Source organism: Notechis scutatus, chromosome 6 (assembly GCF_049901735.1).
Source record: "Notechis scutatus isolate UNSWTSFEM ecotype Mainland chromosome 6, rNotScu1.2, whole genome shotgun sequence".
Lineage (NCBI taxonomy): Eukaryota > Metazoa > Chordata > Lepidosauria > Squamata > Elapidae > Notechis > Notechis scutatus.
In genome coordinates this window covers 28,437,363-28,452,756 of record NC_142014.1, presented here as the reverse complement: position 1 = coordinate 28,452,756, position 15,394 = coordinate 28,437,363, and the positions used below count along the sequence as shown (strand labels likewise).

General features: G+C 44.4%; 2 protein-coding genes across 3 annotated transcripts in view; one reads left to right on the top strand and one right to left on the bottom strand.

Annotated features, from left to right (window-relative positions):
* The window catches only part of LAMB1 (laminin subunit beta 1), a 94,018-nt gene extending 83,143 nt beyond the window's left edge, over positions 1-10,875 (top strand). For both annotated transcript variants that reach the window (XM_087967785.1, XM_087967787.1), the window contains 7 exons: positions 1,154-1,357; positions 2,500-2,644; positions 3,039-3,246; positions 6,219-6,360; positions 8,380-8,556; positions 9,329-9,488; positions 10,601-10,875. In XM_087967785.1, coding sequence (XP_087823911.1) covers positions 1,154-1,357; positions 2,500-2,644; positions 3,039-3,246; positions 6,219-6,360; positions 8,380-8,556; positions 9,329-9,488; positions 10,601-10,734 — 1,170 coding nt within the window. In that variant the 3' untranslated portion in view covers positions 10,735-10,875. The remainder of the gene's footprint in view (positions 1-1,153; positions 1,358-2,499; positions 2,645-3,038; positions 3,247-6,218; positions 6,361-8,379; positions 8,557-9,328; positions 9,489-10,600) is intronic.
* A 2,371-nt stretch (positions 10,876-13,246) lies between these two features.
* DLD (dihydrolipoamide dehydrogenase) overlaps positions 13,247-15,394 on the bottom strand; it is a 28,502-nt gene continuing 26,354 nt past the window's right edge. The window contains exons 13-14 of the mRNA XM_026677172.2: positions 15,175-15,264; positions 13,247-14,084 (exon numbers count right to left, since the gene is read on the bottom strand). Of these exons, the coding sequence (XP_026532957.2) occupies positions 14,019-14,084; positions 15,175-15,264 (156 nt within the window). The 3' untranslated portion in view covers positions 13,247-14,018. The remainder of the gene's footprint in view (positions 14,085-15,174; positions 15,265-15,394) is intronic.

Sequence of the window (15,394 nt, the reverse complement as noted above, 5' to 3'; positions counted from 1 at the left end):
GATGCTCGTTAAGTGAGTCGGTTCTGTCGCTGAGGGAGACGGTTCGTTCCATTGTACGGCCTTTCCTGCCGCAGTTGTTAAGTGAATCATTGCAGCTGTAAAGCCGTGGCCCGGTTGTTAAGCAAATCCAGCTTTCCCTTTGACCTTGCTTGTTCGAAGGTCGCAAAATTCAAGTTATATCACTTAACTAGCTCGATACCGGTGCTTCGCTATGAAACTATGTGGTCGGGCTTAGTTTTTGGGGAGGAAAATAAGGGGTGGAAAATTCTGCCTCTGCCTACCAGCATCCATTGGTATTCATCTGGCTAGCATACTGTCAGTCTGTGAGAGAGTTGATGGCTGTTTGGAAACTGAAAGAGTATTTGCTGTGTGAGCAAGAAGGGAGACAGCAAGGAGCCTGGGCGTGGCTTAGCTCAACTGTTCTGTACTAAAGGTGCTTGGAGCTCTGAAACTGAAACTGAAACTCCTCTCCTTTGCTTGTATTTTGCATTTGAAACAGATTTCTTTTCAGGTGGGGAGTGAGAGAATTGAGGGCTGTTTGGAAACTGAAACAGTATTTGCTGTGTGAGCAAGGAGACAGCAAGGAGCCTTGGCATAGCTTAGCTGAACTGCAGTTGGAACAGATTTATTTTCAGGTGGGGAGGGGGAGTGGAACTCCTTAGCATCAGACCATGTTAATAATAATAATATACAAAATGCTAATGCTATGATAGTCATTTTGAAAAATCCTTTCTTAGTGAGCACCTAGAAGCCAAGAGGAACATATGGGCCAAATTTCAAGTTTGTAGGCTTTATGGTTGTGGAGATATTGTGATGATGCGTGAGTGGCATTTCGCTTTTATATAGAGAGATAAATTAAAAAATGTGATATAAAGAAGGTCTCAAAATTTGATCCCGACTCTCGGGGACGCTGCAACCATCATAAAGACATGTCAGTTGCATGTTAAATTTTGATCACGTGACCACGGAGGTGCTGCAACCGTCATTGAATGTGGAAAAAAAATGGTCGTCGGTCCATTTTTTTCAGGGCCGTTGCAACTTCAAACAGTCATGAAACGAACTGCTATAAGTTGAGGAGTATTTGTAGTGCTTTAAGGACTCTTCGACGTTTGGAAAGTGATAACCTTTGGTTTTTACTTCCTTTCCACTGCAGATGTGTGGGTCTCCCCCGGGATCTTCTTGTGCAGATTCCCCCTGTGGTGGGTTGAGCTGCCAAACTGAAGATGGGATCAAGAAATGCGGCGGTCCCGGGTGCGAAGGTCTGGTGACAGTGGCCCACACCGCCTGGCAGAAAGCCATCGATTTTGACCGAGACATCTTGAGCGCTCTGGCAGAGGTGGAACAGCTCTCCAAAATGGTAATTATTTAAGATACAAGAGAATAACAGAGTTGGGAGGAACCTTGTAGGTCATCTAGTCCAACCCCCACCCTCCGCCCAAGCAGGAGACCCTACACTGTGTCAGGATTCCGGCATTTAACCCCAATGCAATGCTGAGTCTCGAGCCAAACTTCAAAAATATTTATTGGGAGTTAACATGTTCGGCACTGCCTGGTGTAGCCAACTTTGAGGCACATCATTCATTGTCACCCTTTACCCTGGTTTTCCCCCACCCCCTGGGTGTATCATAATTCATATTCTCCAATGGGACACATCCATAGCCAAGAGTCATTAATCATGCTCTCCAGTTTGAATTTTGCGTGGCAGAAACTTCTGTCACCTAGTTACTATCTTTGAAAACATTTATGGAATGCACTTTCGGTTTGCAAGCTGCTGCACTGCTCCCCTCTCCCTTTCTGTTGGCAACTCTAAAAGACTATAGAAATATTTTATGAGTTGACACACCATTTCTGAAAGAGGGCAGTCCAGTCTCTTCTTGAGAGCCTCCAGTGATGAAGCCCCTACAACTTCCGAAGGCAACATCTGTTCCAGGGGTTGATGGCTCTCACTGTCAGGTTCAATCTCTCCTTGATCAGTTCCCATCCATTATTACTTGTCTGGCCTTTGGGTACCTTGGAAAATAGCTTGACCCCCTCCTCCTCTCTGTGGCAGCTCCTCAAATATTGGAAAGCTGCTCTCCTGTCTCCCCTGGTCCTTCTCTTTGCTAGACTAGCCAGGCCCAGTTCCTGCAACCGTTCATCATAGGTTTTAGTCTCCAATCCCCTAATCCTCCTGATTGCTCTTCTCTGCACTCTTTCTAGAGCAAGGGACTTCAAACTTGGGAAGTTTAAGACTTGTGGACTTCCAACTCCCAGAATTCCTGAGCTAACATGACTGGAGGAGGAATTCTGGGAGTTGAAGTCCATAAGACTTAAAGCAGTCAAGTTTGAAGACTCCTGTTTGAGAGTCTCAACATCATTTGGTGGAGAATTGTCAGAGAATTCTTTAAAAAAAATCTTGCTCTCAGAGCTTTAGAATCCATTAAGTGTCGGTATTTAGTTTCAACGAGAAATGGAATTAACTAGCTGTTGTAAACACAGAGGCCTGCTTCCCTCGTTTAGGTTTCAGAAGCAAAACAAAGAGCCGACGAAGCCAAGCAGAATGCGCAAGACGTTTTGTTGAAGACCAACGCCACCAAGGAGCAGGTAGACAGGAGCAACAAGGACCTCAGAAATCTGATTCATCAGATCAGAGATTTTTTAATGAGTAAGTATTATCTTCAGGTGGCTTAAGGAGACTAGTATGCAGTGGTGGGATTCAAATTTTTTTTATTACCGGTTCTGTGGGCGTGGCTTGGTGAGCGTGGCAGGGGAAGGATACTGTAAAATCCCCATTCTCTCCCCACTCCTGGGGGAAGGTTAGCTGAGCTGAGCACGGAGCTGAAATAAACCATGCCCAGATTCCTTCCAGTCTCAGCCCCCGATTCAGCTCCCATTGGCTGACCTTGTTAACCATGTCTCTGCCAGTTCATGAATGTTCTGACAGTTTCTGTTTCTAGCTCAGGAGGTTCTTTCAGCAATTTGACATTTCAGTAGGACAAGTTAAGGAGGTTCCGTCTTCCGTCGGGTCACTCAGTGGTTTCTCTTCACCGTCCTAACAGAAGACGGGGCTGACCTGGATAGCATCGAAGCCGTAGCTAATGAAGTTCTCAACCTGGAGATGCCCAGCACACCTGAGCAGCTGCAAACCCTGGCAGATAACATCCGTGAGCGTGTCGAAAGTCTGTCAGATGTGGAGAATGTCCTTCAGCAGAGCGCAGGAGATATCGCAAGGGCGAAGGCCTTGTTGGACGAAGCTAAGAAAGCCAGGTATGGGGAAAAAATCCCTTCTTTTTTTGTAGTAGACTTTCAGAAATCTAAGATTGTCCTTCTAAGGGGGTAATTAAACTTGGAAGAGGCAGGTCTCCTTGGAGGAGACAGATGGATCGATTTTGAGACCTTCTCCAAGGAGGAAGACCCATCTATTAACCCAATAAGTCTGACTGAAATTCTTAAAGATACCTAACTATTTGGAGTGCAGGTTGTCCTCGACTTACAACCACAATTGGGCCCAAAATTTCTGTTGCTAAGCGAGACATTTGTTAAGTGAGTTTTGCTCCCATTTTACAACTCTTGTGTCAGAACATTTGGAGAGTACCTTTATGAGACAACCCAGGAGACAAGAGATTTAGACATTAACAGTGGTTTAATATACAACAAGTATATGCAGACAATATACACGTGGTATAGGCAAGGCATTCGATAAAGTAGAACACAACCTACTTCTTAGTAAGCGAGAAAAAAGTGGAATAGATAGCACCACCACTAGATGGATAGGCAACTGGCTGGCAAACCGTACTCAACGAGTAGTCCTTAATGGGTCTAAGTCTACATGGAGGGAAGTAAGCAGTGGGGTGCCACAAGGTTCCGTCTTAGGCCCAGTACTCTTCAATATCTTCATTAACGACTTAGATGAGGGAATAGAAGGAGAACTTTCCAAATTTGCAGATGATACTAAGCTGGCAGGAATAGCTAACACCCAAGAAGATAGGCTCAAGATCCAGATGGATCTTGACAGACTAGAACACTGGGTGATATCTAATAAAATGAAATTCAATATAGAGAAAACTAAAGTCCTACACTTAGGCAAGAAAAACCAAAAGTACACATATAGACTGGGTGAAACCAGGCTCAATAGCAGTAACTGTGAGAGGGATCTTGGAGTCTTAGTGGACAACCAGCTAAATATGAGCCAGCAGTGTGTAGCAGCAGCCAAAAAAGCTAATGCAACCCTAAGTTGTATTAACAGAGGGACACAGTCAAGATCAAGGGAAGTACTAATACCACTCTATAAAGCCTTCGTAAGACCACACCTAGAGTACTGCATCCAATTTTGGTCACCACATTATAAAAAAGATGTTGAGACTCTAGAAAAAGTACAGAGAAGAGCAACCAGGATGATTAGGGGACTGGAGGCTAAAACATACAACGAACGGTTGCAGGAACTGGGCTTGGCTAATCTAGTAAAGAGAAGGACCAGGGGAGACAGGATAGTCTTCCAATATTTGAGGGGCTGCTACAGGGAGGACGGGGTCAAGCTATTTTCTAAAGCTCCTGTAGGCCAGACAAGGAATAATGGATGGAAATTGAACAAGGAGAGATTCAACCTGGAAATAAGGAGAAACTTTCTGACAGTGAGAACAATCAACCGATGGAACAGAAGTTGCCCTCGGAAGTTGTGGGAGCACCATCAGTTGAGACTTTCAAGAAGAGATTGGACTGCCATCTGTCAGAAATGGTGTAGGGTCTCCCACTGGGCGGGGGGTTGGACTAGATGACCTACAAGGTCCCTTCCAACTCTGATTATCAGTATCTGTATCTGGTAGGCAAAATGCCTTTACAAGTAAGCTTTCTTCTTCTTAACACAAGGAGAACTTCTGCACTGAATACTGGTCGCAAGGAAAGAGAACCATGCCCTCTAATGGCTGCCTTTTATATAGGCACCTCTTAAGGGGACCTTTACTCTCCAGCCTTAAAGGGAAATACCATACTCTGCTGAATCACTCTTGTTACATCAGGCAGACTTACATCAGATTTGCAGCATCTAGCAGCTACTCACTGCTGGTCAGTTCTTAAATCTTAATACCTTAACATCTTGCCACAATGGTTAAGTGAATCACTGCAGTTACAAAGTTAGTAACACCGTTGTTGAGTGAAAGTGGCTTCCCCATTGACTTTGCTTGTCAGAAGGTCGCAAAATGGGATCGCATGACCCCTGGGACACTGCAACCGTCATGAATGTGAGTCATAAATCACTTTTTTTCAGTGCCGTTGTAACTTCGAACAGTCACTGAACAAACTGAACTACCTATATGTTTGACCCAAAGGTGCTTTTTTTTTCAGGAGGCAATTGGACTTTCTTGTTTTTTCTTTTCAAGACGTTTTGCTTCTCATCCCTTTAGAGGGTTGTCGAGGCCACTTTGAGGTTTATCTGTGTCCTCAGGGTCATCTGAGTAGTGCTCCTGATTCCTGTAGTCTGAAATTTTATTGCTATCTATAGACTTTTAGCTATAGAATTTGGGATGAACACCCTTGGAATGGGGTGGGAGCAGGAATGGATTTCCAGAGGAAAAATTGCAAGCTGCAAGAACCATTTGCACTAGTCAGATGACCCTGAGGACACAGACAAACCTCCAAGTGACCTCAACGACCCTCTAAAAAGAATGCAAATGACCAGCTGTCTACAAAGAATATAAATCCTCCCATTGCCCACCATCCTGTCAGAGTTGAAGAAGCTTCTTGAATGAGAAGTGAAACGTCTTAAAAAGAAAAAAGCAAGAAAGTCCAGTTGCCTCTTGAAAAAGCACTTTTTGGGACATTAACCAGTTCTAAGCAGGGATTAACCATTAGTTGAGAAGATTTCAGTGTATAGGCTTTTAGTAACAAAACAAAAAGCACCTTTGGGACAACCATGACCTGGATGACGGAGAATCTCTACAGACTATCTGTATGTTTATATTTTTTTTGTCCTTACTGCTGCTGTTAAAGGGTAGTAGGCAAACCCTTGAAAGAGTAACTGGGAATGTGGATTGGGATGGTTTACTCTTTATCTATTCCGGAGCCAATATTCTCCGAGGCTTGAGGATTCCAGGGGAATGTTCTTGCAGCATTGAAGCTGATTGTGAAACTATTGCTAGAAAATAAAAACAAAGGGCAGATTGAAGCAGAGAGACGTGTTCTCTGAAGTAGGAAGCAATCCTGTGTTTTGAAAGACTCTAACGTTGGTGATGTCCCTTGGTCAGTAAAAGCGCAACGGATGTGAAAGTCACGGCGGATATGGTCCGACAGGCTCTAGAAGAAGCTGGAAGAGCCCAGACCACAGCTGAAGATGCCATCAAACTAGCAGAGAAAGATATCGAAGGAACACAAGGCTTGCTTGCCTCTGTAAGTTGAGATTTTTCCTACCGTTTTCCCAAAAATAAGACCCTGTCTTATATTTTTTGCCACCAAAAAAGGCACCAGGTCTTATTTTCGGGGGTGTCATCCACTGACTGACCTCACTTGCACCTGTCGCCCCGGACTCCTTTTGCTGTCAGGAACTGCTTCTTCTGCCACCAGCAAGGCTTTCCTGAAGGCCTCTGCAGCCAATAACAGAGCTCAGGATCGATCCGGAGTTTTGTTATCAGTTACAGAGGCCTTCAGGAAAGCCTTGCCAGCTTTGCCAGTTGCAGAAGAAATGGGCTGGTGAGGCAGGCGTTGAGTTGTGTGAGGCCTGGCTACAACTGTCCAAAGGTAAGTAGTAGGGCAGCTCCACCCCTCCCATTCTCACCCTAGCTTAATTTTTACCTGTGCACTCTGGAGCAGGCGGCATCTTAATTAGGACTTATTTTGCGGGGAAAGGCTTATATTAGGCACATATGTAAAAAAAAACAAGCTAGGACTTACTTTCAGGGTAGGTCCTATTTTTGGGGAAGCAGAGTAAATTATTCGGAAACAGAGAGCTAAGGTCATTGGTATTACCGAGTTGCCAGGGAGGGAAAAATGCAGTTCATGTATTTCCTTTTGCTCACTTCTAACTTGTGCACAAACCCTACATGTGCTATGAGATCTAAATAAGACAGGTGATTTCTGCAGGTAGAACAGTTTTGGGAACTCTCATTATAGCAAAAATAAATGTCACCGTGGATTTCAAATATTGGCGGTTAACATTTCCCCTTTGCAAAATGGTTTGTGGTGCACACTGATCATTATGATGAGCTAATCCCAACATATGCTTCATCAAGGAAAATCCCGGTTCAGATTAAAGTGGGGAAACTGGAGGGCGGGGGGAATCACAAAAGAGGTAGGTGGTTGATGATTCTGACTTTGGATGATAGGAATGAGGAATAACAGAGTTGGAAGGGACCTTGGAGGTCTTCTAGTCCAACCCCCTGCTCTGGCAAGAAACACTATACCATTTCAGACAAATAGCTGTCCAGTCTTTTCTTAAAACCTCCAGTGATGAAGCACCTGGAGGCAAAATAATCCACTGGTTAATTGTCCTCACTGCTAGGAAATTTCTCCTTAATTCTAGTTGCTTCTCTCCTTGGTTAGTTTCAATCCATTGCTTCTTGTCCTGTCTTCAGGTGCTTTGGAGAATAACTTGACTCCCTCTTCTTGGTGGCAGCCCCTCAAATATTGGGAGACAGATATCTCACCCCTTGTCCTTCTTTCCATTAAACTAGACATGCCCTATTCCTGCAGTCGTTTTTGATGTGTTTTAGCCCTTCATTTATTCATTCATTTATTCTAATGTTATTGGATAAAAATACCTTTACCTTGTTCCATGTTTCACAAAATTAATCTTGGTGGCAGCCCCTGAGATATTGGCGCAAATCTAGTCAAAATCTGGAATAGATTAACCCCCAAACTGTGAAGTTGGACTAGAATCAAACTTCCCTTGCTACGATCTTAATGTTTGAGTACCCTTCAGCTCAGTGGTGGTATGGCTACTGGCCGAACCAGTAGTCAAAGAAAGAGCATCCAACGATCAGCTGAGAGGAGGAAAAAAGGATCGGCTGAGAGGGGAAAGAAGAGAAAAGCGCAGGATCGGCCCTCTCCACCTGCCCCTGCGCTTTTCTCTTCTTTATCCTCTCAGCTGATTGGCGCTGCAGGACTCAGCTGGTGTGTGGAAAGCTATACGCGCATGCGCACACAATCACCAAACCGCTAGTGGAACAAGTAGGATCCCACTGCTGCTTCAGCTCCTCAACTTTTAAAATATAGTGTGTGAGCCTTTAGCCCCTGGTGTGTTGACTTGCTGTCTCAGTGGCACATAAGCCAAAGAAGAAAAAGAGTATCGCAATATAGGCAGAAGTTATATTCTGGAAAACCGGCTGCGGTTTTCTTGAAAACATAACATTTTGAGAAGAAATTCATGTTGTTGTTTTTTTTCCCCCTCTCCCTTCATCCCTTCGGGGCTAGATTGCATCGGAGGCCGGCTCGGTGGAAGACCGTTTGGGGAACGCGACCCTGCGCATTGCAGAACTAGAGAAGGACGTGGAAACGCTTAGACAGAAGGCTGCTACCAACACAGAGGATATCAAAGCCGCTGAAGAAAATATCGCCATGGTTGATCAAACGACTGCCGACGTTCAAAAAGTAAGCATTGATATCTCACGGGGGGGGGGGAGGGCATTGACAGGGAACCTGGGGTGCTCTTAATGTCAGCCTTGGAAGCAGGGGTGGGATTCAAAAATCCCAGCAACCGGTTCGCTGTCCAGTTGCTGGGTGGGCGTGGCCATGGTGGGCGTGGCCTACCGGAACTTCCGGGAAGGCCGTTTTTCACTTTCCCAAGGGTCCAGAGGCATCCCTCGAGCCTCTGGGAGGGCAAAAACGGCCTCCCCCGGGCTCTGAAGGCCCTCTGGTAGCTGGAAACAGGCCCATTCCTGGATTTCTCAGGCTTCCTTCTGTGCCACGCCTCGGGTCATCACAAGCCCCTTGGGGTGGGTTTCGCAATAACGAGGGCACAATGCCTCTTCTGTCGTTTTGATGAGGGGAGCACAATCCTACGGACGCCCATGATGGCAAAGTGGACAAGTTCATAAGAAGGAAACTGGCATGCTCTTCTTAAAATCGATAGCTGAAGGTGGCCAGAATTATCCTGTAGTAAGATGGGCGGCTAATACATTAAAATGTCTGTTGTTAACTATTAATAGTCCTTAAACGACCTGTCATACGTCAAAGACTACCTGTATTTAAAGGCAATGATGTTAAGCAAAAAGCTGGAATATCTCAGTCGTTTGGGGTATTATAATCGCTTTCTTACATCTCTCTTTCTCTGTCTCTTTTTCTCTTTCTCTTTTTTCTTTCTCTTTCTCTCACCCTTTTTCTTTTTTCTTTCTCTCTCTTTTTTCCCTCTCTCTCGTTATAGATACTAGATGACAGTGTGAATGAGAAATACAAAACAGTAGAAAACCTAATTGCCAAGAAAACAGGGGAGTCTGCAAATGCCAGGAAGAAAGCAGAAGCGCTGCAAAACGAAGCAAAAATTTTGCTAGAGGAAGCGAACAGAAAACTTCAGCTTCTCAAAGGTATGCATTGGATGGGAAGGTGTTGCCATTTTCTTGTTTTCTTGTTGTTGTTTTTTAAAGAAGACTGTTTTCAATTATAGGAGAGTCCTTTCCCCCCCCCCCCCCGCCCTCTGGCGTTTTAAGTGATGAAAAACATCCATTATCAAAGGGACCTGGGGAGGGGTGTTTCCCTCTCTCCTTAATGAAGCCAAAGCACTGAGAGAAAGATTTGATTTGCTCACTTGAAAGAGCCGTGGTGGCACAGTGGTTAGAAAGCAGTATTGGAGTTCGATCTTGATGGGGCTCAAGGTTGACTCCGCCTTTCATCCTTCCAAGGTCAGTAAAATGAGGACCCAGATTGTTGGGGGCAATAGGCTGACTCTGTAAACCGCTTAGAGAAGGCTATAAAACCCTGTGAAGTGGTATATAACTCTAAGCGCTATTGCTATCTCTGCCGTGATGGCTCAGTGGTTAGAATGCAGCATTGCAGGCTGACTTTGCCCACAGCCTGGAGTTCGATCTTGATGGGGCTCAAGGTTGACTCAGTTTTCAAATTGTTGACAATATGCGGAGTCTGTAAACCGCCTAGAGAGGGCTGTGAAACACTATGAACCAATATGATAAATCGAAGTGCTATTGCTATCTAAGACGTAGTGGTGCAGTGGTTAGAGTGCAGTATTCCAGGCTAATTCTGCCAGGATCCTGACCGGCTCAAGGTTGACTCAGCCTTGTCCTTCCGAGGTCCATCAAACAATTGTTTGATTGTTGGGGACAATATACTAAATCTATAAACCGCTTAGAAAGGGCTGTAAAGTACTATGAAGCGGTATATAAGTCTAAATGCTATTGCTATCTAAGCTGTGGTGGCGCAATGGTTAGACTGCAGTATTGCAGGCTGAATCTCCCCACAGCCAATTCGATCCCGACCGGCTGAAGGTTGACTCAGCCTTCTGTCCTTCCGAGATGGGTCAAACAAGGACTCCGATTGTTGGGAGCAACAGGCTGGCTCTCTAAACTGCGTAGAGAGGGCTGTAAAGCAATATATCAGCCTGCTACTGCTATTGCTATGAATTTCTCAAATTATCCCACGTGTGTCGTGGCTAAAATGCTCCGTGCTCTCTTTCTTCTTGCAGAACTGGAAGACACATACGAAAAAAATCAAAAAATCCTGGAAGACAAAGCTCAGCAAGTCGTCGAACTGGAAGAAACCGTCAGAGGCCTCTTGCAAGCCATTAGTCAAAAAGTTGCAATTTATAGCACCTGCTAGAAGTCGGAAAAAGAAACGAAAGAACACAAAACAAAATATATTTCTTTTGAAAATTGGTCTAACAGAGCCTGTCGTAATCTGACCAGATACCAGCATTTTTTTTCTCGTTTTGTAAAATAAAACTACTACTTTGTAACCAAGGATATGCCTCTTTTAACCCTAGTTAGCCTCACTCCAATGTTACTTTTATTATCCAAAAGCACAATGAACCCTTTTCACATTCTGCTAATAAAATCCGAGCATCAAAACGGGGTTTTTAACCACTTAATTTTGACTCGAGGATGCCCAATCTTTCGATTAAAAAAATAATCCAGCGCATAAAACAAACCGTCTTGTTCCAAAACTTTTTGGAGATGTTTTTAAGTTTGTGGAGTACTTGACTGCGCTTCAAATTTCTTGACTAATTGGGTTAAAGACTGGGAGTTTTTCCAGTAACCGCACAACCTGCCGGGAAAGATTTTTAAAAGCTACAACTGATTAAATTAGCAAGAGGGATTTTGATCTCCAGCCTAGTGCCAGCCAGTGCTAGAAAAACAGTGGCAGTTCAGGATTTGTGACGAAAATGAGTAGGAAGAAGCAGCAAGTTTTGGGAGAGACTATCACCAGGGGAATGTGTCAAGGTAAATTTTAGATCAGTCAAGATAAAACTTTAGATCAGAGGTGTTCAACCTTGATTGATTTTAAACCCTTGATTTTTTTTAAAAAAAGTCATTATTCTTAAATATATTGGTTTCGAACTGTGATGGCGATCCTATAGCACGCGTGCCACAAGTGGCACACAGCCATTTGTGCAGGCACGCGAGCCCCAACCAAACTTACCTGCATTGCGCATGTGTGCGCCTCCCAGCTGATTTTTGGCCTGTTTGAGGCTGTTTTTGCCCTCCCGGAGGCTTGAGGGAAGCTTCTGCAGCCTCGGGAGGCCAAAAAACGGGTCTTCCGGAAATACCAGAAGTGCTGAAACAGGCCCGTTTTTCGGCCTCCCGAGGCTGCAGAGGCTTCCCTCGAGCCCCCGGGAGGGAGAGAAAGGTCTCAAATGGGCCAAAAAACAGCTGGGAGGTGCACACATGCACAGTGCAGGTAAGGGCGCAGGGGTGTTGCGTGCACATGCGTGTGGGGGCAGGGCACATTGCATTGTGGGTGCCAGCACATGCGTGCATGGGCTTTCGGCACACCACAACAAAAAGGTTCGCCATCACTGGTTTAGAACATAGAATAGTAAGAGTTGGAGGAGATCTTGGAGGCCTTCTAGTCCAACCCCCTGCTCGAGCTGGACGAGATAGAAGACCTCCAAAGACTCTTCCAACTCTATGTTCTAAACCAATGTATTTAAGAATAATGACTATACTTTGAGATAATTGGTTGTCCAGTCTCTTTTTAAAAGCCTCCAGTGATGGAGCACCTACAGCTTCTGAGGGCAAGCCATTCCACTGATTAATTGTCCTCACTGTTAGGAAGTTTCTCCTAAATTCCAGGTTGCTTCTCTGCTTGATTAGATTCCATCCAACGTTTCTTGTCTTGCCTTCTGGTGCTTTGGAAAATAGTTTGCGTTCCCTCATCTCTGATATCTTCAAATATTGGAAGACTGCTATCGTATCTGCCCCAGTTGTTCTTTTCATTAGGTTCGTGATGGCAAACCTATGACACATGTGCCACAGGTGGCACGCAGAGCCATTTGTGCTGGCACGCGAGCTGCAGGCAAACTTACCTCACTGCGCATGTGCGTGCCTCACAGTTGATTTTCAGCCGGTTTGAGGCCTTTTTCAGCTTCCCAGAGGCTTGAGGAAGACTTCTGCAGGCTTTGCAGGCCGAAAACTAGCCCTGTTTCGTCACTGTTTTTCTGAAAATATCAGAAGTGATGAAAGAGGGCTAGTTTTTGGCCTACAAAGCCTGCAGAAGCCTTCCTCAAGCCTCTGGGAGGCCGAAAAAGGCCTCAAACCAGCCGAAAATCAGCTGTGAGGCGCAGTGCAGGTGAGGGGGCAGTGGGGGTGGGGATTGCGCGCACATGCATAGGGTGTGGGGGGGCGCACATTGCCATCTGGGTGCTGGCACACGAGCATGAGCGTGCAAGCGCATGCATAATTTTTGGCACAGGAGCCCAAAAAGGTTAGCCACCACTGGACTAGACATAGCCAAGTCCTATAACCATTCTTCATATGTTTTGATCTCCAGTTTAATCTCCAAAGAATGTTTATGCTTTACATTCAAAAAACGTATATTGTCCATAGGGTACTTTTATCTTTATTGTTTTTGAATACTGAAAAGATTCATTTTTTTCCTATGTCCAAGATGAACTCCAAGTTTTGAACAGTTCCTGTTTTATACAAGAAGCAAACAAATATAACTAATTCTTGTCCCTTTCTATTTCAAAGTTAAATCTTCGTTAAAAACAAGGCAGTTATGAGTAACAAAAGATCTCTACCCATCTTACTATATAGTACTTTATCTTCAGGAAGGGGGTGGAAGCTATCAGAGACCACACCATTGCCCAGAGAATAATAAAACACAAAAACCATTTTGTATTACGACGCCAACATAATTTAAGTTTTTCCCTCTGTATTTTAAACTCTCAAGATACAGTTTTACAAATTTGGAAACCAAGAAACTTCACCAAAGAAAAAATAATAATTATCAAGCACAGAGGTGTATCATTTTGCGAATCTTTTTCTCTTTTGCAAAGTGTCACTAAAACAAATGAGTTTTCTGCTCTTAAAAATGCTTGCAAGTGATTACTGATATAGCACAGGTCCATTGCTATTTTAAATGTCCCTTTATATTGTGATCCAGGATAAAATGAATCAAGTTTCAAATATTCTTAAACACATATATGTTATCTATAAAATCCGATTTAAGTCTATTGTTCGCTTTCACTTCACTTGTTAACTGCATTGTGCGAAGGTGGCTATGGCTTATTTTAAATCATCAGGATAAGCCCATTTCCTCAACAATGACAAAGCAACAACATGGAGTTAATATTAGACACTATATTTGAACAAAAATACATGATGGGGCCTTTAAAGATCGCTCCAAACAAATTAGCTGATACGGCTGCTGTTTTTCTTCTGTGAAACTTAAGAATGAACAATCAATAATGCAAATATAGTATTGGTAATATAATATACAGGTGTTGGTTAATTAAATCCAAACCCCTATTTGTTTAAATAATTTTTTTTTTTTTTGGAACAAAAGTTCACTTAATTAAGGCCCGGGAGTATTGCAAAAACCAGATTTTTCCATCAAGTCTTTGGTCGGTTTCACAGGGGGAAAAAATACGATGTTCCTTCACTTTAAAAGTTGATCGCTTTGCCAAAGGAAGCTGCTAGGTTTGCTTCTCTAAAAGCTTCAGATACGGTCTGTGGAGGGGACACAGGAAAAAAAAATGGAGATATGAATGGAAGAGAAGATAAGAAAGGAAAATCAATGCAATGATGTAGACCAGGAGTCTCCAACCTTGGCAACTTTAAGACTTGTGGACTTCAACTCCCAGAATTCCTCAGCCAGCTTTGCTGAGTCTTAAAGTCTTAAAGTTGCCAAGGTTGGAGATCCCCTGATGTAGAGCTTTCATCAATTATAAATGATGAAGAACTTTAATAGAGAGCCACTTGTGGTCTAAGAGCCCTGGTGGCGCAGTGGTCAGAATGCAGTACTGCAGGCTAATTCTGCCGACTGCCAGCAGTTCGATCCTGACCAGTTCAAGGTTTGACTCAGCCTTCCATCCTTCTGAGGTGGGTAAAATGAGGACCCAGATTGTTGGGGGCAACAGGCTGACTCTGTAAACTGCTTAGAGGGTTTTGAAGCACTGGGAAGCGGTATATAAGTCTAAGAGCTAGTGGTTAAGGCACAAGGCTAGAAAACAGGAAACGGTGAGTTCTACTCCTCCCTTAGGCATGAAAGCCATCCAATTGACATTGGGCCAATCACCAGGAGGTAGTGAATTCTAGTCCCATCTTGGGGCATGAAAGCCAATTGAGTGACTTTGGGCCAATCACCAGGAGCTGGTGAGTTCTAGTCCTGCCTTAGGTATGAAAGTCAGCTGGTTGACTGGACCAACCACCAGGAGACAGTGAGTTCTAGTCCCTCCTTAGGCATGAAAACCATCCAGTTGACTTTGGGCCAATCACCAGGAGCTGGTGAGTTCTAATCCTGCCTCGGGCATGAAAGCCAGCTGGCTGACTTTGGGCCAATCACTAACCAACGATGAGTTCTAGTTTCACCTTAGCCATGAAAGCCAACTGGGTTACTTTGAGCCAGTCACTCTCTCTCTCTCTCTCCCCCCACCAGTCCAGTTTACCTCACAGGGCTGTTGTTGTGGGGCAAATAGGAGGAGGGAGATGTGCTAGAGCCATTCACCACCTTGAGTTATTTGTAGTCATAATACAGGCGGGATCAAATAAATAAATTCCCATAATGTTCAACATGGATGACCAAGTCATGAGGACTTACCGGATGGGCATGGCAAACTCTGGCTATGTCCTCGCATGATGCGCCATATTCCATTGCCAGAGCGGCTTCGTTAACCATTTCACCAGCACCCTAGAGAAGGAATAATGACAGTGATGGATGAGAATGGCTCCCCAAAATATAAAGGTTTCCCTGTCCAGTCGTGTCCCACTCTAGGGGGCAGTACTCATCGCTGTTTCTTGGCCAAGGGAGCCAACGTTGT